Source organism: Anomalospiza imberbis, chromosome 1 (genome assembly GCF_031753505.1).
Source record: "Anomalospiza imberbis isolate Cuckoo-Finch-1a 21T00152 chromosome 1, ASM3175350v1, whole genome shotgun sequence".
NCBI classification, from domain to species: domain Eukaryota; kingdom Metazoa; phylum Chordata; class Aves; order Passeriformes; family Viduidae; genus Anomalospiza; species Anomalospiza imberbis.
Window position 1 is genome coordinate 72443716 of NC_089681.1, and position 20100 is coordinate 72463815.

General features: G+C 35.2%; 1 protein-coding gene across 3 annotated transcripts in view; it reads left to right on the forward strand.

Moving 5' to 3' along the window:
• The window catches only part of MARCHF6 (membrane associated ring-CH-type finger 6), a 42624-nt gene extending 22524 nt beyond the window's left edge, over positions 1–20100 (forward strand). For all 3 annotated transcript variants that reach the window (XM_068196775.1, XM_068196769.1, XM_068196762.1), the window contains exons 11-26: positions 1128–1186; positions 1798–1878; positions 2964–3032; positions 3150–3224; positions 4103–4237; positions 4719–4838; positions 6914–7014; positions 7708–7845; positions 9542–9743; positions 11105–11174; positions 12388–12569; positions 13960–14094; positions 16094–16183; positions 17531–17663; positions 18790–18925; positions 19983–20100. In XM_068196775.1, coding sequence (XP_068052876.1) covers positions 1128–1186; positions 1798–1878; positions 2964–3032; positions 3150–3224; positions 4103–4237; positions 4719–4838; positions 6914–7014; positions 7708–7845; positions 9542–9743; positions 11105–11174; positions 12388–12569; positions 13960–14094; positions 16094–16183; positions 17531–17663; positions 18790–18925; positions 19983–20073 — 1817 coding nt within the window. In that variant the 3' untranslated portion in view covers positions 20074–20100. The remainder of the gene's footprint in view (positions 1–1127; positions 1187–1797; positions 1879–2963; positions 3033–3149; positions 3225–4102; positions 4238–4718; positions 4839–6913; positions 7015–7707; positions 7846–9541; positions 9744–11104; positions 11175–12387; positions 12570–13959; positions 14095–16093; positions 16184–17530; positions 17664–18789; positions 18926–19982) is intronic.

A 20100-nucleotide genomic window follows, 5' to 3' on the forward strand; every position in this document is an offset into this window, starting at 1 on the left:
CATGTTTGCTCTTCCCAATAACAGCAGATTTTCCTAAAAGAGACATAAATTAAAACTTTTCTTATCATTGATTAGGGTAATATGAGTCCTGATAAATCTTTTAATGTAGTTTTTTGTTGGTTTGTTTGTTTGCTTCTTGGGTTTTGAAGTTGGAATTTTTCTTATGTTGGTCATACAGAAATGAGGGGAGAGAAAATCACTGCACTTTTCCTTTGAGGGAATGTTTAGTCTGTAGCAGTTCCCAGGGTGGGCTACCACGATGTAGTGAAGACAATACAGGTGAAAATAAAAGTTTGCCACTTCTGCAGCCCCTTCACTTTATACTGATGCACTTTGCTCCTATAAAAAATTGATGTTGAGTTCTGTAGTCCTTCATAACTTGGTTGGAAGACAACTGAGTGAGATAAAGTAACTAAAAATTGATTTTATTGCAAATATGCAGGTTTCCAAAAATGAGGAAGTGCTGTGTTTTCTAATGCATTTCTCCTGAAACCTCAGAATGGTCAGGAGTGAGTTCTCAGGAATAATGAACAGTTTTCAGTGCATTAGTTCAAAGTAAAAGACTTCTCATTTGCTCTTCATCCCTTCACTGGGTGTCATCTTTCTCCCCCTCCTGTTCCCTCTGAAAAATGCAAGCCCTGCAGAAATTTGCACAATATTTTAACTATTCTTAAGTATTAAAGCACTAGAACTGAAGCCTTGCTAAAGAAGTCCCATCTCACCAGGCTGTAAAATGGCTACTGAAGTCTTTTAGTGCATGGGAAAGAAGGAGTATACAGCATAGTTTCCTACAGGAGTCTGAGACACATGCCAGCCTAGTACATAACACTGAGAAATGGAATTAATTTGCAGAGTGCAAGATGAAGTAAGAAGGAAAAGACTGTCCTCTTATTTTGTGTAGTTTTATATTGTTTTAGTCCTTAAGTGCAAATTCTGATCTGATTTTCAGTGTTTGTAAAATTATAGGAATCTAACACTTGTAAATACTTGCACAGAAATTAATTTTTGTATTTTTTCATGAAATTTTCAAGTAGAATAATACCATGTTACAATATTAATCCTACAAATAAGGCTTCATTTAGCAGTTTTCATGGACTTATTTTCTCCTTTATGCTTACGTTTTACAGCATTTTGTCCATACCACATTGGTCATTTCTCCATTGTTGGCCTGGGCTTTGAGGAATATGTGAGTACTGTTTTATAATTTCAAAATGAAAAATAAACTACCACTGTTTATTCGATCACAATATTTTTGTAGCATCTTTCTACTTCTGTTTGTGGTTGCAAAGTTAACTTCGAGTATGTCATCTTACTAGTCCTTCAACCTTTTTGAGTATATGATTAAACATGTTGTCCCACTCTTCTCCACTTCCTCCATTATTTACATCTCAAGTGAGATTTTTACTGTTTGTAAAAACTGTGTACGTCTTCAGGGATTTTTAACAGCCTATTGTTCCTTGTGTACATTTTAAACTTGTTTACTAATTTTCATAGTGGATGATGATAAGTAGAGGAAACTAGGGGATGAATGAAACAGTGTAAGATGGCACTTTTTGTTTCATATATTGAGATTGTTTTGAGTTTGAAGAAAGTAGTTGTAATGTAAATGTAAACGTTATCTATTCTTGATGAATACACAAAAATAGTAGTAGATTATTAAAATATGTAAAAACTAGAGAAACTTGGCATGCTTCTTGAAGAGTTGAAATTTGGAATTTATCTTAGTTACATAAAAAGGAGATGATGTAATCTTCTAAGAGACTGATAAACTTACACGTTTTTTCCTCTTTGCTCCAGGTCCAAGCATCTCACTTTGAAGGCCTGATTACAACTATCGTGGGATATGTTCTTCTAGCAGTGACTCTAATTGTTTGTCATGTATCCTTTTGTCAGTAGTTACCTGGTTCAGATTTACATGTAAATAATTTTTTCTGGCTATGCTTTGTGGCGGTGCAGACATGATGCAGGTGCACTTAACTCACTATTTTTCTCTGCTCTTTTGGTGAAATTAGAAGAAAAGGTCTCTTCTGTTCTCTTGGAGATTTAGAAGTTGTCGGTGTGACTGTCTGCTTTCAAATACTTCCACATGCTCAACAACACAATCAAAGGCTTTTATGCTTGCTTGAAGATCTGTCTGAGGAGAAGAGTGTAGAATTATTTTATCCTCATTTTTTATCCATAGGCTTCTGCTGTGGACTGTAGTTGCAGCAGAGAGATTATAAAAAGAAGTATGATGGGAAATTTATACAAATATTTTTGATCTGCCAGATTTTTTGAATAAGAATTATTTTAGTTTCTTTGTTATGTCTCTGAACTACTGAGAGTTTGCAGCAAGAATTTCTTTCTCATTATTACTTTTTCAGAGAAAACTACTTACTCTTAGTTGTAGAAAATAAAGTACTGGAAGCTGGAAGGATTTATTTGGTCACAAGTAAGAAGACTGCATTCAATCTGCATGCTTTTATACATCAGCTTCAATTTGAAAGAATATACATTTGTTAGCAATTTTCTGTTCAAAAGTAAACAGAGTTACCATCAGCTTTCTACATCAGTATACCAATGTGCAGTACAAGTGTAAAACATTAGTCAATTAGCATGTAGGTTTTGCCTCCTGAAAAAAACCCCAAAACAAACTTCCAAAGTGCAGTTGCATCCAGCTTTTCTTGGAAAAGGTGAGAATTTGATTTAGACAGAAGGGAAGGGAAAGCTACTATTTAAAGTAGATCTTCAGTTTTTAAACTTACTTATTTGTGGCAGATGTTTTCATCTACCACAAATAAGTAAGACTCTACTACTGGAGTCTCAGCCAGTTCTGAAAATAGAACCCTGACAATACACATACTTACTATTTAATTTTTCTCTTTTATTAAATTTCCTGTTACTAAAAGCAACATAATATAGTGTTTGATATTAGACTGTTACAAAGTGTTTTCCAGTGTTATTTTCTTGACAAAGCTATTCAGGGTTTGGCAGCTCTTGTTAAGTTTCAGCGATCGCGTCGTTTACTAGGAGTTTGCTATATTGTTGTCAAGGTAATCCTAATTTTTTTGTGTGGGGAAAAAAAAACCCTCTCAATTTAAACTGACATTATCGTTTCCTTAGCAATTTTTGTTAAACTAGTGAGATGTTATTTTTCTCTTTTCCTAAAGGTTTCCTTGTTAGTGGTGGTTGAAATTGGTGTGTTTCCTCTCATCTGTGGCTGGTGGTTGGATATATGCTCCTTGGTAAGAACAGAAACAAATAACGATAAAATCTTTTGTAACTGTTTATATTTGAAGCAAAAAAAAAAAGTTCTCATGAGAAGAGAGCTGTTAATATGAGTTTGACGTAAATGCTGTTTTCATAAACAGCATTTATTTTCATAAACAGCATTTATTTTCATAAATAGCATTTATTTTCATAAACAGCATTTCCAGAGGGAAATTTCCAGGGTTTTTTAGGTACTGCCTAATGCTAATTTGGGGTTTTTTATGTTACTAAATACAAATTAACATGCTATTACTAAAATAACAAGATCCTAATCCTTTTTAGTGCTGTTACAAGACCTCTGTGATAATGAGCTTATTTACAGGCAAACTTGTGCACTGAATCAACCTCTTTATGTAGCCGTCTTATGTGAAATGGTAATGACTTCGTATTTTAAGTTGTCCAGTCTCTTTCTGTTTTGAAAAAGATCTTTGCTGCATTTGCTTGGAATTGAGGACAGTTTTTCTGTCCTGAAAACTACTGAGTGATAAATTTGAAATGAACAAAATTAGTTTTTTTCCAGCCTTGGTAGAAATAGAATTTTACTTAGGAATTATTTGCTTCCATCAAAGTGCCACTTTGTTTAAATTGATTTGTAACTTATCTAGAGTCTGCTAGTGATTGAGTTGACATATTTCTTCTTTCTGTCAGAAGAAATAAATCAATCAGATATTGATCTTTATTTGCTGTTCTTATCATAAGTACTCCATTTTTTCTCTAATTAAATGGTGTATTTTTGTGTTAAAGCAAAGATGTAAATTATGCTTAGTAGGATATGAACTACAGTAAGCAAGAGAGTAGTTGTGGATGTTTGCCGAACTTCATTCATATTTGTTTACTACTTACCTTCTTCTAGGAGATGTTTGACGCCACTCTGAAAGACAGAGAATTGAGCTTTCAGTCTGCCCCAGGCACCACAATGTTTCTGCATTGGTTGGTTGGAATGGTTTACGTCTTCTATTTTGCATCCTTCATCCTTTTGCTAAGAGAGGTGAGTCTGTAAGAACAAGATTGGTATGTAACACAGTTAGAGGCTTACATACAGAACTGTTAAATCTTTCATGTGTGGGTATTGCTACTACCATTTTTTGTGTGTATATTGGATTCAGTTATATGTTAAAAGGGCCATGCTGGTACTTCCTGCAGTGGAAAAATCATGGTTTTAAGTACATTTTACTTAGAGATTTTTGTTCAGCTGTTAAATCTGAGCATTGCCTTCATATTAATCCAAATATGTTTTAGTTGTTTAAAGCCAATCAGTACTTGAAAATTAAGCTCATATTTGGTTATGGGTTCTCTAGTACCCTGTGATAATACTTTCTTTGTTCTATTTCTGTGCAATTTTGGTGAATCTTGTTCAACCAATCCTGTTTTACCCTCTTACTTATTTTCTGCGTCAATGTTGTTCAAAATGAAAAATAAATACAAAGACTATATTCTCCTCATATATTGTTTTCTATTTCCTTCTTCAGGTATTGAGACCTGGTGTCTTATGGTTTCTCAGGAATTTGAATGATCCAGACTTCAATCCTGTGCAGGAAATGATTCACTTGCCCATCTATAGGCATCTCAGGAGGTTTATCTTATCAGTGGTAAGGACTTACCAGAAAGATTTCTTTATTTGAAAATAAAGCTTCATATGTACTGTGTATTTAAAGAAATACACAGTATTCCATTTTCACCATGGAAGTGAACTGGTACCTGGAGCAGGTTGCCAACAGAATCTGCATCTTTCGATACTCAAACTCAGCTAGATAAGGTTCTGAACAGCCTGATGTATCTGGATCTGCTCAGAGCAGGGGTTTGGGGAGAATTGGTTGGACTTCAGAGCTCTCTTCTAAACCAAGTATATTATGCAAAGTCCCAGAAAATGTTTGTATACACAGAAAACAAGTGTTTGTTATAATGGATATTGTAAATCCTGTAACTTTCATGATGCCCTCAGTTACTGCAGTAAATGTTGTGTGTCCAGTTCAGCCAAAGTAGTGCAGCAGGGGAGAGTAATTTTCTAGATGGATTTTGGATTGGATTCTGCTGCTGTAGCCAGTGGTGTCTGTTTCCAGATTATCATTGTAAGATAGTGAAAACAATGAGAGGTTTTTCCCTTTAGTTGTTTGTCTGAGATTTCCTGAGCATGCAGTCAAGGAAGGGTCGCAGGCTGTCTTTGACATAAATGTTACATGAACTGTGTAAACTGACACACCAGAAACATTCTTTGATGTACTGTATTGTTACACCTGAGACGCTTTGAGCGGTGAAAGCTCAGAGAGATCCTGGTTCTGTTAGAGAGCCCTTCAGTATCTGAGTGGAGTTGACCTTTCCACCTGTCTGAGCATTCTGTCCTTAGATAATTGTAGTTCTTAAGTTGCCTGAAATTTCGTGGTACATCAAGTGGCCCAAATACAAGCCAAGATCTACTGGTTGCTCATGGTCTCACTTATGTTGTCACACTGTATTGGAACAGGCAGTTACTTGAACTTCACCTTTTGATTTGCTCAGCTAATTAATTCAGAATTTTCACTAGCCTCACTAGAATGTGGCATCCAGAATGGTAGTCATTTACCATTTCAAAGAATAAATCACACCTTTCAAGCTCTCTCTGTATTTTAAAGAAATGTCTAGTGTATGACATAAACTATTTTTTTTTGAGGAAGAATGGAATTCAGTTTTTCTTTTTGACATAGTTAAACACAATTTTTTTTTCACATCTTTAGTCTCTATTTCATTTATATGAAATGTAAGATTGTGTTTCAAACTTAATTTTTCATCTGGTTCCTTAAGGAAACGGGATTCATAAAAGTGCATTGTCTTCAGGCACTTGATGTCCCCTACTGAATTTCAATCTTTCAGTCAATTTGAAATGTGAAGAAATAGGAACTGAAATGTCTTTGACGCTTCAGCAAGTTGGTTAAGAAGTCAGCCACTTAGAAAAGAGAGGAATACAAAATAAACAATTCTGGTGTTGGGGAAGGGGGAAGAAAGAACTCTCTGACATTGCTGTAGCTGTCAGCATGGTTATTCTGGTGCTTATTCAGCTGCAGTCCTATTTGGTGAGGGCATCATAGTCAACCGGTCTGCCTGGGATGGAATTGATTTTCTGCATAGTGGCAAATGTCCTTCTGCACCTTGAATGGGCAGCTGAAATAGTGTTGTTAACACAGGCCTGTTGGCTATGGCTGGACAGTGCTTGCACGACATCCAGGCATTTTCTTTGCTGCTCCCTCACCTCCAGTGAATAAGCTGCAGGCTGGAAGGAGGGTGTCCCTGGAACAGCTGACCCAAACTGACCAAAGGGATAGGACATCATGCTCAGCAGTAAAAGAGAGCAGTGAGAAAGGAGGTTGGGAGGGGATGTTCATGCTTAAGGTGTTTGTCTTCCTGACTTTCCAGGAAATTGCTGATTGTCTGTCTGCTGATGGGAAGTAGAGAGTGAATTCTTCTTACTGTTTTGATTGCATACTTGGTGCTTTCTTTGTTAAATTGTCATTATCTCAGTCTTGCCTGCCTTCTGTTTTTCCTTCCCCTTCAGCTGGAGAGCAGCTGGGTAGATATTCAGCTGTTAGCCAGGGCTAGCCCACCACACCCAGGGAACATGTCAGAGATGGGTGGGAAACCAGGTTTGGTAGTTTCTACTTTTTGGACTAACTTGTTTACTTTATAATTGCAGATTGTCTTTGGATCAATTGTACTGCTCATGCTCTGGCTTCCTATACGCATTATTAAGTATCTCCTACCTAACTTTCTTCCATATAATGTTATGCTCTACAGGTGAGCATTTATTTTTTAAAAGATAGGGGTTTTTTTCAGTCTTTCTATAACTGGAAAAAGTGTATTTGCATTCCCTGAGCATTAAAGTGACACTTTTTGTTATATTATTTTGTTTTCAATTAATCTAATCTTCATTGTTCTAAGAGAAATAAAGGGTAAAGGATGCAGCTACATCATACAATGTGACAAATTAAAAGCTACTTGAAAAAAGAAGCATTTTCTATTCCTTCCATAAAGATAACTGTGTGGGGCTTTATGCCCTCAAAATACTTCCCATTTCAACTTTCTAATAGTGAAGTTCCTTTCATATTTGCTTTTTTAATGCACTCATTCCTGATTGTCATTGCTTCAGGAGTAAAAGAATATGTGTAACTGCATTTTTTAATGATAGCAGTTTTTTCCTATTTCTGAATAATAATTCAAACAGTAATGATAGATGCAAATAGAGACACATACTGTATTCTTAGATATAATCTTTCTCCATGTTTTTTCCTAAATTTATTATATGCCAGAGTGCCTAACCTCTCTGCTCAGGGTAGTATATAGGGAAAAACCTTAGCAAAAAACTAAGAATTTTCCTTTTTGGCATCCAATGTAATTTTGTATTATGGTGGCATTAATAGGATTCAGTGTAAAGGATTGCTATTAGAATGTTCTGTATGTTTGATTTCGTGCTTTTCCCATTGTTTCCAGTGATGCTCCAGTAAGTGAACTTTCCCTAGAGCTGCTTTTGCTTCAGGTGGTGCTTCCAGCTTTGCTAGAGCAAGGACATACAAGACAGTGGTTGAAAGGTCTTGTACGAGCATGGACTGTTACTGCTGGATACTTGCTGTAAGTACAGAAATCCAAAATCAGCTACAACCACTGTGCCCAGTTTGGCCTTTAAGCATGAAGGCAGCTTTCCAGAAGGTTATCCCAGCAAGGAGGTTTAATAGCTCTTCTGCAGATAAATATTATGAAAAACTTCTATAATGATTGTTTTCTTCCAAGCAGTAGAAATATGTACTGCTTAACTAGCATTTGACAATTAATTCTTTTGGTATACCATTACAGCATTTGCTTAGTGAAAGGAATCTGTAAAAGTATGACTGACATCTTCTTAACTCCCTATTATATGAAAATAAGGACATAAATGTCAGCAGTGTGTTTCCATGAATCATCTAAATAAAATTCATGTGCACTTCTTGGATTTCTTACTATAAGAAGGAAAAAAAAAAAAAGAAAAATCATTTAGAACATTGACCTGAAGAAGTAAGCAACCTAAATTAGGGGTTTTAAAGTTCAGACTTTAGAAAAGGATAAAACCATTTCTTTGTCAAATAAAGCAAATTATAGTACTGCCAGACAGAGTTCTAGCACTTGAAATTATTTTTTAGTTCATCTGTTGTTTGCCAGATTAGTCAAGAAAAAAGTAAGGTTGATTTTGTTTCTGTACAGTTTTCAATTTAACTTCAAAGTATATTGGCATTCTCCCGCCACGTTGCACTCTCAGGATCAAGAACTATTCTTTGCCAAGTTATATCTGAGAAAGTGAGTGAATGAATGATAGATTTTTTTCTTCACTATAATCCAAAATATTTATTTTAGTTTCTCATAAGGAAACTCTGCTCACTGGCTCTTCTCTTAGTTTGCATTTTGAAGAAGTTTTTAATTATTTTCCAAGTTTTGATTGTGTGTAGTATAGTGTAACAAGAGAGATTTAGAGATGATGATAGAAATGGCTTTTCTTACTCCACTGTTGCAGCTCTTTAGGACAATTGCAAATTACCTCTTCAGCAATTTTAGTTCAGCACAGATGAAAGTCTTTTGCTCTGTTGCTCCCAAAAAGCAAACTGTTGGTTAAATTTCATTGCTAATAGAATATCTGCACAAATCTTACTCTGCTAAAGCTGAGGAAAATAAAGTTCTAAATGTTCATTTTTAATCAGACTCAAATTTTGCTAAATGTATATGTGGAAAACATCAACAGAATAATTTTAAAATAGATTGATTTTTTTTCCTAGGATTGATATTCTTAAAAAGTATTGAACAGATTTTGAGTAATTTAGAATCTTCTTGAAAGACTCTGCCTGTCTCTGTACTTCTGACAGCAGGTTCATAGCAATGCAGCACTGTCCTTGTATGGTTTAGGTTTGAAGGCCGTTGTTTCCTATAGAGCTTAGTGACAGTGACATAAAAGCTGTCAGTAGAGCTGTGTGCTTACAAGAACTAAAATATCCCTGTAATTTTCCTTTCATGTGCACAGCATCTTTAATACCAGGTGGTGTTTTTAAAACAGTCAAACACATAAGTGATCTTTCCTTGTGATTGTATTCTAACTGCATCCACACCAGCATTTTTCTTCTAAATTGTGTTTATGATGACATTGAGTATGTTACCAAAAAAGGCTTATTTTACTTAATCAAGATTCTGCCAGTACTCCTGTATTAGTTTTTTGCAACCTGTATAGATTCTGAGTAGGCCTATAATTTCTGTAAGTTTCTCATTCATATCAAACAGAACAAAACTGAAATGTTGATTGTTACAGGGATCTTCATTCTTACCTACTTGGTGATCAGGAAGAGAACGAAAACAATGCAAATCAGCAACCTAACAACCAGCATGCTCGCAATAACAATGCCATTCCAGTTGTGGGAGAAGGTCTCCATGCAGCCCATCAAGCCATACTTCAACAAGGAGGACCTGTGGGTTTCCAGCCTTATCGTAGGCCTTTAAAATTCCCACTCAGGGTATGTATACCTAACACATCAAGAGGAAAGAAAAAAGGTATTTGAGAAGTTTTTTTTTTCCTAAGAAAGATTTGACCCACGTTGTCAGAAGTCACATGGTGGGTCCTGTTTTATATCATTTGCAGCTTTCAAAAACATAGAGTTGCAGTTATGCTCATATAAGGCTTTTTTTCAGCCTGTAATGTAAGACCTTCAATTACAATTTTATTTATAGGTCCCATATATGTTGAGTATTATGTGTCAGTTGACATCTTATTTTCTTTACAGTAAGTAATGGAGGAAAAGACAATAAGCCCCTCTCAGACAGGTAGTTCAAGTGTACCTGTAACAAGGCATGGTTTTCAAGGGGGAATGTAGCTTGTACTTTGGTCTTGTAGCTGAAGTGTATTTAAAACTACTTTGCTTTATTAAGAGAGTAAACAGAGAACTTCTGTTGCTTCTGTATCTGTATTAAACATAGAAAGGCATTCTATAATACTTGAACATTCTAAATCCCTAAAATTAGAAAGGAAATTTTATTGGCAAATACTTAGATTTCTAGAATAATATACAGCTTAAAATAGATAACTGTTTTGTTGTTAGCAGAACTCTGAGATAAATATGAACTTCACCACAGCTCACTTACTGTGCTTTCAGGTATAGCTGAAGAATGGAAGTTATAGCTAACATTAGGTCCCTGTGGTACCCAAATGTCTTGTCAAGGAAAGTGTGTGTTCCAGATTTAACTTTCTCTCAGTAGTCTGTTGGGGTGAAGTGTTAGCTTTCCCATAGCAAGCTTGCTTGTTGTATGGCTTTGATGATTAGTGAAGCAGAATTTCATTGTGGCGGTGCTTGAGAAATATTTGAGGAAGTCAAGTACATGGTATTTCTCTGGTAAGATGAGAACCTGGCTGAGAAGTAACCAGCTTCACTGGTCACAGAAAGTCTGAGCACATCTAGAATAACTTTGTCAGCAAGGTTTTCCTTATAAAACCACTGTCTTGCTCATATGGCATTCAGAGCTAGAAATCTTTTGGGATTATATGAGAGTCATGATGCTCAGTGCAGAAATTAAGAGATAGGCTTTTTATGTGACAAAGCAAAGAACTTAAGTCATTCTGGATTCAAATGTTCTTTTTTACTGTTGGAACAGTTAATGGAGAGTCTTAGAAATACACACCACCACAGGTGTTCTGCATGTATTGTGATTAGGTTTCTTTTTGCTGATTTATTTATACAGTGAAGCATCAGTTATTATTTGAACATCCTAGTGTAGCTGCCTTTCTAGGATGATGTATTTTTTTTTGTACTGGGGTTTCTTGGGGTTTGGTTAAATAACTTTCTTATGAACTTCCCCTCCTTTCTTTTTTTCCCTTTTTCAGATATTTCTTTTGATTGTTTTCATGTGCATAACATTACTGATTGCTAGTCTTATCTGCCTTACCTTACCAGGTGAGTCTATTACGGTAAACTGTCTTTACAAACAATTCAGTATGTTGCCATGCCAAACTGTGGCAGATGTTTTGAAACCATTGTTTGAAGTCAAAAGGCAAAAGTATAGAAACTAGTCTCATTTTTAATGATTTGTCATCAACTTGTAATATAAAAATCTAAATGACAGAGATTGCTATTCCCTTTTTGTTGTAGAATAATTTTCCTCTGAGGACAGGGCTTCAGGTGCTTCAATCTCAATAGTATTGATTGAAAAATAATTGAAACTCTTGCACATATTTTACTGTTTTGAGAAGTAAAATATATAGATAGTTTCCAGGTCTTCTACAGTATTTTCTTGAATTAAATATTCTGAAGGTGTCATTGTTGAGTACTGCAAGGAGCCGGGAGTTAGACTCTATGATCCTTAGGGGTTCCTTCCAACTTGAGATATTCTATGATTCTGTGATCTTGACACATCACTAGGAGATTTTATGAAGTGGCATGTATATAACTTTAAAATGTCTGAATAAGTACTTCAAAAGCACTCGGTATGTTTTTAATAATTTGGAGTAAATGAAGCTATGTCAACCAGTGTAAATTTCATAACCCGTCTGCTGTAATACCATGTACTTTATACCTTGTTCTATTAATGATCCTGAAGTCAATAATGTGTTGAGATCAAAGTTATAAATTCTGCAGTAGTTTTAGTAGTAGGACATAAAATAATTCCTCTGTAATACTAGGGAAATTAAAACACTATTAAAAAAATGAACTGTGACAAATCAGTCTCCCATTTTTGTCAGAGAACTTCAGAAGCCCCATCAGTAAGTCCTAAAAAATTACATGAGGCAGTGAAACAACCCGAAGATAGCTCATATAATTTAAGTTCAAGCTCACACACTAATTCATGATTGCTGTTGCAGTTCTGAGGATCAGTGTTTAGGCTCTGAACAGTGCTTTGTTTTGCTGTAGCTTAGGTAGCATTGCTGTCCTAATGAAAATTTAGGTGGAGAAGGATTTCTATGTGTTTATTTGGCATAATTTTTGAAGCTGTTTGCATAGTGCTTCACACATTTATACATTATGTTTATAGTACCAAAATAACTGTTTTATGATGAATAATATTTATGCAGGGATATTTCAGATAAATTTGATAAGTACTTTTTTAATAAGCATCCTTCCCTAATACATCCAGAAGCATTACTGTATGTAACAGTGCTTGTGTTTTCAGTGTTTGCTGGCCGGTGGTTAATGTCGTTTTGGACGGGGACTGCCAAAATCCATGAACTGTACACAGCTGCCTGTGGTCTTTATGTCTGTTGGCTGACTATCCGAGCTGTGACAGTGCTGGTTGCCTGGATGCCACAGGGTCGTAGAGTCATTTTCCAGAAGGTCAAAGAATGGTCTCTCATGGTGAGTCTTGAGAAAAAGTTCTACTGAATTATCAAAAAAATTAGCTAATGGGACTTGTTTCATTTTTTGCTTGCAGGCTTTACTTTGTTATGTATACTACATTTTGCTTTTCAGACCATTTTGAAGCTTTTGCAGCTTACATTCCCATTGCATAGGCTAACTATTTTTGGAAGGCAATCAGTGTAAATATGCTTATATATATATATAATATATATATGTGTGTATATATATATATATATATATATGTTTAAATAAATATATGTCTATATTTTTTCTGTTTTCCTTTAAAGGTGAATATAATGCATTATTATCCCATATGTTGTGTTCTCAAAAACATTGACATTTTCACATAAATCTGGAAGCTTAACTATTTACGTGTTTAGTTACATGAAATTATCAAATGGAATAACCTAATAAAGCTGATAGATTATGACTGTGTCTCTACAAGGTAGCTTGATGCATATTTTCAGAAAGATCTTTATCAGCTGTTGAACTTGTGTTGTTCAAATAAAAGGTATTTTCCTGAAAAATATTAATTATGATGAGTTGACCTTCTCAGCATGAAAACAAATTCATACCCCACCTTTTTATCTTGGTTTTGATTTTGAGGATTTCTGTAGGAGATATCTTGCTAGTTCCTTTAAACATTGATAGCCTAAATGGTATCTTGTTATAAACATTTTAATTTGCTTACTGAATTGTTACAATGTACGTGTTCTTCATGTACTATCATTTTCCCAAATACCTCATCCATCATTTTGATTTTAGCTTCTTTAAGATCTTAGCTTCTTCAAGAAAATTCAGAGCTAAAGCATAATTTCTAATTGTTCTTTGCTGCTTCTCCTTAGCATGTTAATTAAGTCAGGCTACTTTGTATGATGCAGTTAAATTAAGACAATTTTAGAATAAATAAAGTTTCAAGTATGGTGTTCTGAGTCTTGCATTTTTAAGTCAAATAGTCCATAATGACTGAATTTTTAGGGTTTGTTTTGCTCCAGAGAAAAATCGGCAGTTTTGGAAATTTTTTTTCAATTTCCCAACATATGAGCATATATGCAATGTATTGTAGTGCCATTGGATAGTATTCCCTATTGATAACAGTCAGTGTGATTTTATGGTTTAGAACTATATGAATACTAGTAGACACAGTCATGATTTTTTCTGGAATTCCTATTCCTATGGAATAGGACCCAATCTTGAAAGCTTGCATTGCAAAACTATGTAAGTAGTAATAATTGTTTCTAAGGGTGTATATGTGTGAAATAGAGGTCTCTGTCATTTTGGGGTTTTTTTACCAGGGCTGTGTGTTTATGTAGTTCTAATTACATTTTTGAGTTTAAACAAAGAATCCTCTGGTAAATAAATTTATTAAATGTTTTGGGTTTTTTAGATAATGAAAACATTGATAGTGGCTATACTGCTCGCTGGTGTGGTTCCACTTCTGCTTGGTCTTTTGTTTGAACTGGTCATCGTTGCACCTTTGAGGGTTCCTTTGGATCAAACACCTCTCTTCTACCCTTGGCAGGTCAGTTACTCCCATTCTTTTGCTTCTGTCTGTGTAAGGAGTGTGGGCTGCCTTGTTTTGTGTGGATTCAGTGCTTCAGAGCATTTTCCGCAAATATGTTTTAATGTGGCAGAGAAAAGGCAGCCAGTCTGGATGTGAGAATTACTTGAACCAAAAGGATATGCTGAGGAATTTAAACTGTGAAAAGCTGAACTGTTGTGAGATGACATCAAAGGTTGCATTTCAGTGATTAGCTATTTTTCCAGTAGCATAATTGTAAAGTTATGTAAGAAGTTAGTATACCTATATGTATGTATGCACAGATGTACATACTCTAATCGTTCTGGAAAGCTTTCTGCATACAGTTATGCAGCAAGAGGTTCTGGTCATTTTTTTTTCCTTGTAAGATTTTAATTCAGTGATGAGGCACATTATGATTGTAATTTTTAAATTATTTAGGGTCATGCTGATTTTGGCCTGAGTTGTCAAATCATTAATACAAAAATTTGAGGTAGTTGTGTTTTATTACTCTTCAGTCAAGTCTCACAGGCTGAATGCAAATTTCTGTCCTGCAAGTTGGGAGACTAAATGAAGATACAGTGGATTGAATGACACATGCTTCCATCACCTAGGCTGAATTATGAAAGAAGTCATAACTCCATGAGACCCAAGTGAGGGGACCATAGCTCAGAGCATCTAAAATGCCATTACTAAATAAGAAGAAAGTGTTCAGGACAGTGACTTTCTAAGCCACCCTAAGCTTTCATTTACTTTCAATATCCAAATGTTTGAAAGCCGTAATGCAAAGAATTTGGCTACTAATTTAATTATTTTATTATTTTAAAATCCAAGTTTATTTTTGAGCTGAGTAGATGACCAGAAAATCAGGACAACATATAATTACAGTGGTAGATGATCATGGTTTCCAAACAATTTTGGAAAGAATTTGTAATGCTAGAGATTATAAAAATTCTTTACTATCGCATATTTGTTCTTTAGAAGTTTTAAAAGAAGTATACTGAAAAGCTTTATTTTCATGTAGCAGAACTTCTTCAAAATATAGGATAAGTGGGATTTGAGACTTGTTGTAAATCAACAAGGAACTATCAAAATTGAGACTAATTTCCATTTTTCCCGAAAGAGTTTGCAGAGGTTGCATCCTTAAATAAACATGAATCAACTTTAAGACTGGTGCTTTTTTGTAACAATTTTTAAAATTCTTTAGAATTGACATTAACAAAAATTGTCTTTTTAAATAATCAGTTAAAAGAAAATGTATTTCCCCAGCAGGATAAGAAAGTTAATTTAGTCTATGATGTCCCAAGTCTTACCAGTTCTTGGCTGTTTATTCTATTTTATCAGCCTATGTTTTGCATTCTGGTTTTGGTGGGTTTTATTGAAAATCTCTTACAAATATCTGTAATCCAGAAAGGATGGACTTATGATGTGAAGTGTTTACTAGAAGCCAGTAGTTACAGTGTCCTAATTCCTTGCCATAATAATTGCAGTTTATGCTACATCATAAATTTTCTGCCAAAGAGTATGGCTTTTTTTGTTAAGAGCATTATCTTGCTTTAAACTTTCTTACATCAGGTAGAGTTTTGTGAATAATTAAACTTCAAAATAACTTGTTTCTTGATGCATGTGAACATCTTTGTATCTTTTTTCTATTCTTCTATAGAGAAAGGAAATTAACTTCCCTTTATGTAAATTAGTTTTTAACCAGAATGTTAGTCAATTGCTTTAAGTCTGATGCTTTTATTTTGTATTTGCCTTTGGTTTAATAGAAGTAGTTATTTTCCTGGTCCCAGGGAGGTACATTTACAGATTTCAGTTAATCTTGAGAGCATCCTCTTTTTCATAGGAATTTGCAGATGGTGTAATGTCTTTGTCCCATGTAAATGGAAAAGTAATTATATATTCACTTATAAGCAATATTAACACATTGCTCTTAAAGCTTTTATTGTCAGACTTTTTAAAGATATGTTAATGCTAACACTATACATTTTTACAAAATTAGGACTGGGCTCTTGGAGTTCTGCATGCCAAAATAATTGCTGCCATAACACTGATGGGTCCCCAGTGGTGGCTGAAAACTGTTATTGAACAGGTAGGGAAAAATTGTTCATGTGAATTATCTGTATAATACATTTTTTATGTTACCGGTTGTGTGTCAGAAAACAGCGTTACTCTTGCAGTAATGGAGTAAATGAGTAGAATTCAACTAGTCTTGTAAAAACCCTTTAAATTGTATAGCCTAATCCATTAAGGTACACTTAAAAGTAAAACAAAAAATCAGAAATCTGAATTCAAGAAAATGCTTTGTATACATATATGCATTTTTCTCAGGTTTGTAATAAAGTGAGAAAAAAATGATTATTTCTTCAGATGAAGTCTGTGTGTCCAAATATGGGACAGTATTTACATCCACAAGTCAAAAACACAGAATTTTGCTTTCTTTGCAGCTGTAGGGATTACCCCATTCATAGATCAGTGGAGATGAAAGACACAATTTCTGTTCCCCTTTGATTATTAAGCAACACAGAACAGTTTCTCTGAGCAGCTCAGAGTCACATGGCCTGTTGTTTTGTTAGAACTATTTTTTTCTTGGTTATAACCGTTCAATTCCATAGTTGTCATCTCGATGAAGTATCTCAGTTGTTTGTCAGAAGGTAATTTTTCAGCCCTGCACTGTATGTGATGCCTGTGGTGCATGTCCCACCCTCTGTACACAAGGTGGCTCGTGAGTAAGTCTAGCACATAGGCTGTTATTATATCACTTCAGCTGTCACACTGCAGAAATACAGTCTTCGTCTGGGAGTATGTTTTGATGCATACCACGGCTCCCTCTTCCATTCTGAACGCTCTCCATGGAAAGTTTACACACTCTCCTGAGCCTTCCAGGCTGTGGGACAGAAGCCATTGTTTAGCAGAAACCAATTAGTAGGCGTTCAAAACTGGGTTTTCCCCATGCTTAATCTGGTTACGTTTTTACCTTAGCTTTTGGTAGTAACTGCAGAGGCTTAAGAATTGTGGAGGCCTTTTTTTCAGGCACAGGCTCTATGTACAGAGGCTCTGGTCTACCCCACCAAGTACAAAATAGGATCCTATTTTCTGCCCATTACAAAATTTAATCTTCTAGTAAGTTAATAGCGCAAAGTGATCCCAGGTCACCCACAAAATCATTGTCCACAGCTCTATTAAATGATCTTTCAGAAGGTCTCTTGCATTCCTGCAACTAAATCACAACTCTGTTCCAGATTAAGTTGGTCTCTTGGGCATTGTTTAAATTATTTCCTGGAACCTTCATGATGTAAATTTCTTCTTCAACTGTGGCCATGGGAACACTCATTTCCTTTCATAAGAAGAATTGTGTAAAACCTTTTAATGATTACTGTAAGTGCAAAGCAAGTCTTTCTTAATGGATCTGTTCTACTTCTAACTTGTTCCATTGTAGGTATATGCAAATGGGATTCGTAACATTGACTTACACTTCATCATCCGTAAACTGGCAGCACCTGTAATCTCTGTCCTCTTACTCTCCCTGTGTGTGCCGTACATCATAGCTTCTGGTGTTGTACCTTTACTGGGTATGTATGCATTCAGAACACCTGTTTGTCATCTCATGGTTTACAGCAGTGTAAATATGTTTGTGGAAATAAAGATTCAATCTCTAGTTTAAAAAAAAAAAAAAAAAAAAAAACAAAACCAAAAAAGTCCTCGTCTGCTGACAAATGTAAATGTTTAAAGACTTACAAGAGTCACACCCTGTTCAGGAATATTGTCCAAATGCTTCTTGAACTCTGTCAGACTTGGTGCTGTGATTGCTTCCCTGAGGAGCCTGTGCCAGTGCCCAACCACCCTCTGGGTGAAGAACCTTTTTCTAATACCCAGCCCAAACCCTTCCCTAACACAACTTGAGGCTGCTCCTTGGGTCCTGTCACTAGTCACCGCAGTGAAGAAATCTGTCTGCCCCTCCTTACCCAAGAGGAGGGGCAGACACTGATTTCTTCTCCGTGCATTTTAGGTATCTAGCTAGTTTGGGAAAGGAATGATTAATTCATTTCTTCTTTGGACAATCAGCCTTTGATTATAGTTCCTCTAGGAGCTATACTGAGCTGAGGCCATCTTTTTCTGACTTGTTAGATTCTAAATGAAGCTTAGAACAGGTGAAGATCTTGGGTTTGTTTTGAGGTTTTAATAGTATTAAAATGTAAATTTTAAATATATAGGGTTTTTTCAGGCTTTCCTATCTCCTCATAATTGAGGTAAATAATTTTATTATAACCAGGGTAGATAAGCTTTTTCATCAAGACTTGTCTTGTACTGGTTAGTTTTGGTGTTAACAACATGTTCAAGAAGTCCCATTTTATTCTTCAGTTTCACTTGAATGCCAACTTTTATTGCATTGACTTTTCTGATACAAGAAGTCAGTAAGCAGATGTTAATAGGCAAAAAGAACTGGTAAGCTTTTTTTTCTCCAGAGTGGATTTTCACTCTGTTAATGGAAAGCTTTCTGCTCATAGTGCATCAGATTAAAAAGAACAGCAGCTGTCATGTTGGATCTTTGATGTAAATGGATGTGTCATTTATTTCACAGCCCTTCTACTGAAGTTACAGTACAACAAAAAGTATGCAAGCAAGTAGAGAGAAGCAGAAATACGTGAGTTAGCTCAGCAATATTAGACTATCTAAGGATTGTGTCTTGTTTTGTAGGAGTTACTGCTGAAATGCAGAACCTCGTTCAGCGACGCATTTATCCTTTTCTGCTTATGGTGGTGGTTTTGATGGGAATTCTGTCCTTCCAAGTCCGCCAGTTCAAGCGCCTTTATGAACATATTAAAAATGACAAGTGAGTGTATAGTGGTTTTTTTAAAATTTTTTCCCCTTTACATATATTTCTATATATGTGAATACTTCAGGTTGAGTTCAGGTGTTGTAGATACTTAGGACTAAAAGGGTTTTTAAGAAATTTTCCAGACAAATGACTCTTTTAAGACAGACAAACTGTTCTTGGCAGATGTTTTATCTGTGGTTCAGGTAGATAAACACAGAAATAGACTGTCTTTATAAAGAGAAGACATTCCCCCATGTCTAACGTAAGTGCCTTTTCCCACAAATGAAGCTGACTCTTAGTCTCATCTGTAGCCTTGAATTACAAATGCATGTCATGAATTACAACATACCCGGAAGTTAAAATCATGTCTCAAGCTGCTGCTTATAAAACCATTTCTTCAACCTTTTCTGCATAACTGTTTTTCTTACTCTTTCTACTCATTAGTCTAACTAACCAGTTCAGGTGTTTTGATACTTCGTCCTTACCAAATTTTGTGTGATTTTCTGATATTTTCAGTAATTATTACTCTGTATTACTCAGATGCCTGATAAAAATAATAATTTTCCTATTATTTTCTGGTTATCTTGCTTAGTTGAATCTTTTTTTTTGTTATTTCATTATTTTTGGTGTTACCCTAATTACCTTTTTTATGGGTTATTAAGATTAGCAACTAATTCATAGGTGTGTAGGGCACTTGTAGACACAGAACTAGCATGCAAATAGGAAGCATGAAAAGTAATTTAGGTGGCAAAAAGTGTGGAACAATGATATAGAGGAAGAAAGGAATACTGTGAAAGCTATGAAAACTGTTAAGCTGTTGAGATAGTTAAATTCTGTTTCAATATCCCACTAAAGGAATCTTGCAGCCCTTAAGCTTTCCATGGAGTAGCATCAGGATATTTTCTTTCCCTTTAAGAAAGATTAGGGAGCAGCTAAAGTTCTTCCTTGACAATTTATAGAATAACTTTTTATTGAAATGAAAAAACTACTTTGGCAGCAAATGAGATAGAGTGGATTTGTGTTACAAAATAGTATTACCTTGTGTTAATTTCTCTTTTTACTGTGATCCCAGGTACCTTGTTGGACAACGACTTGTGAATTATGAACGGAAGTCTGGTAAACCAGGCACATCAACAGCTCCACCTCAGTCTTCACAAGAATAGATGGTCATATTAAACATCTTGATCTTC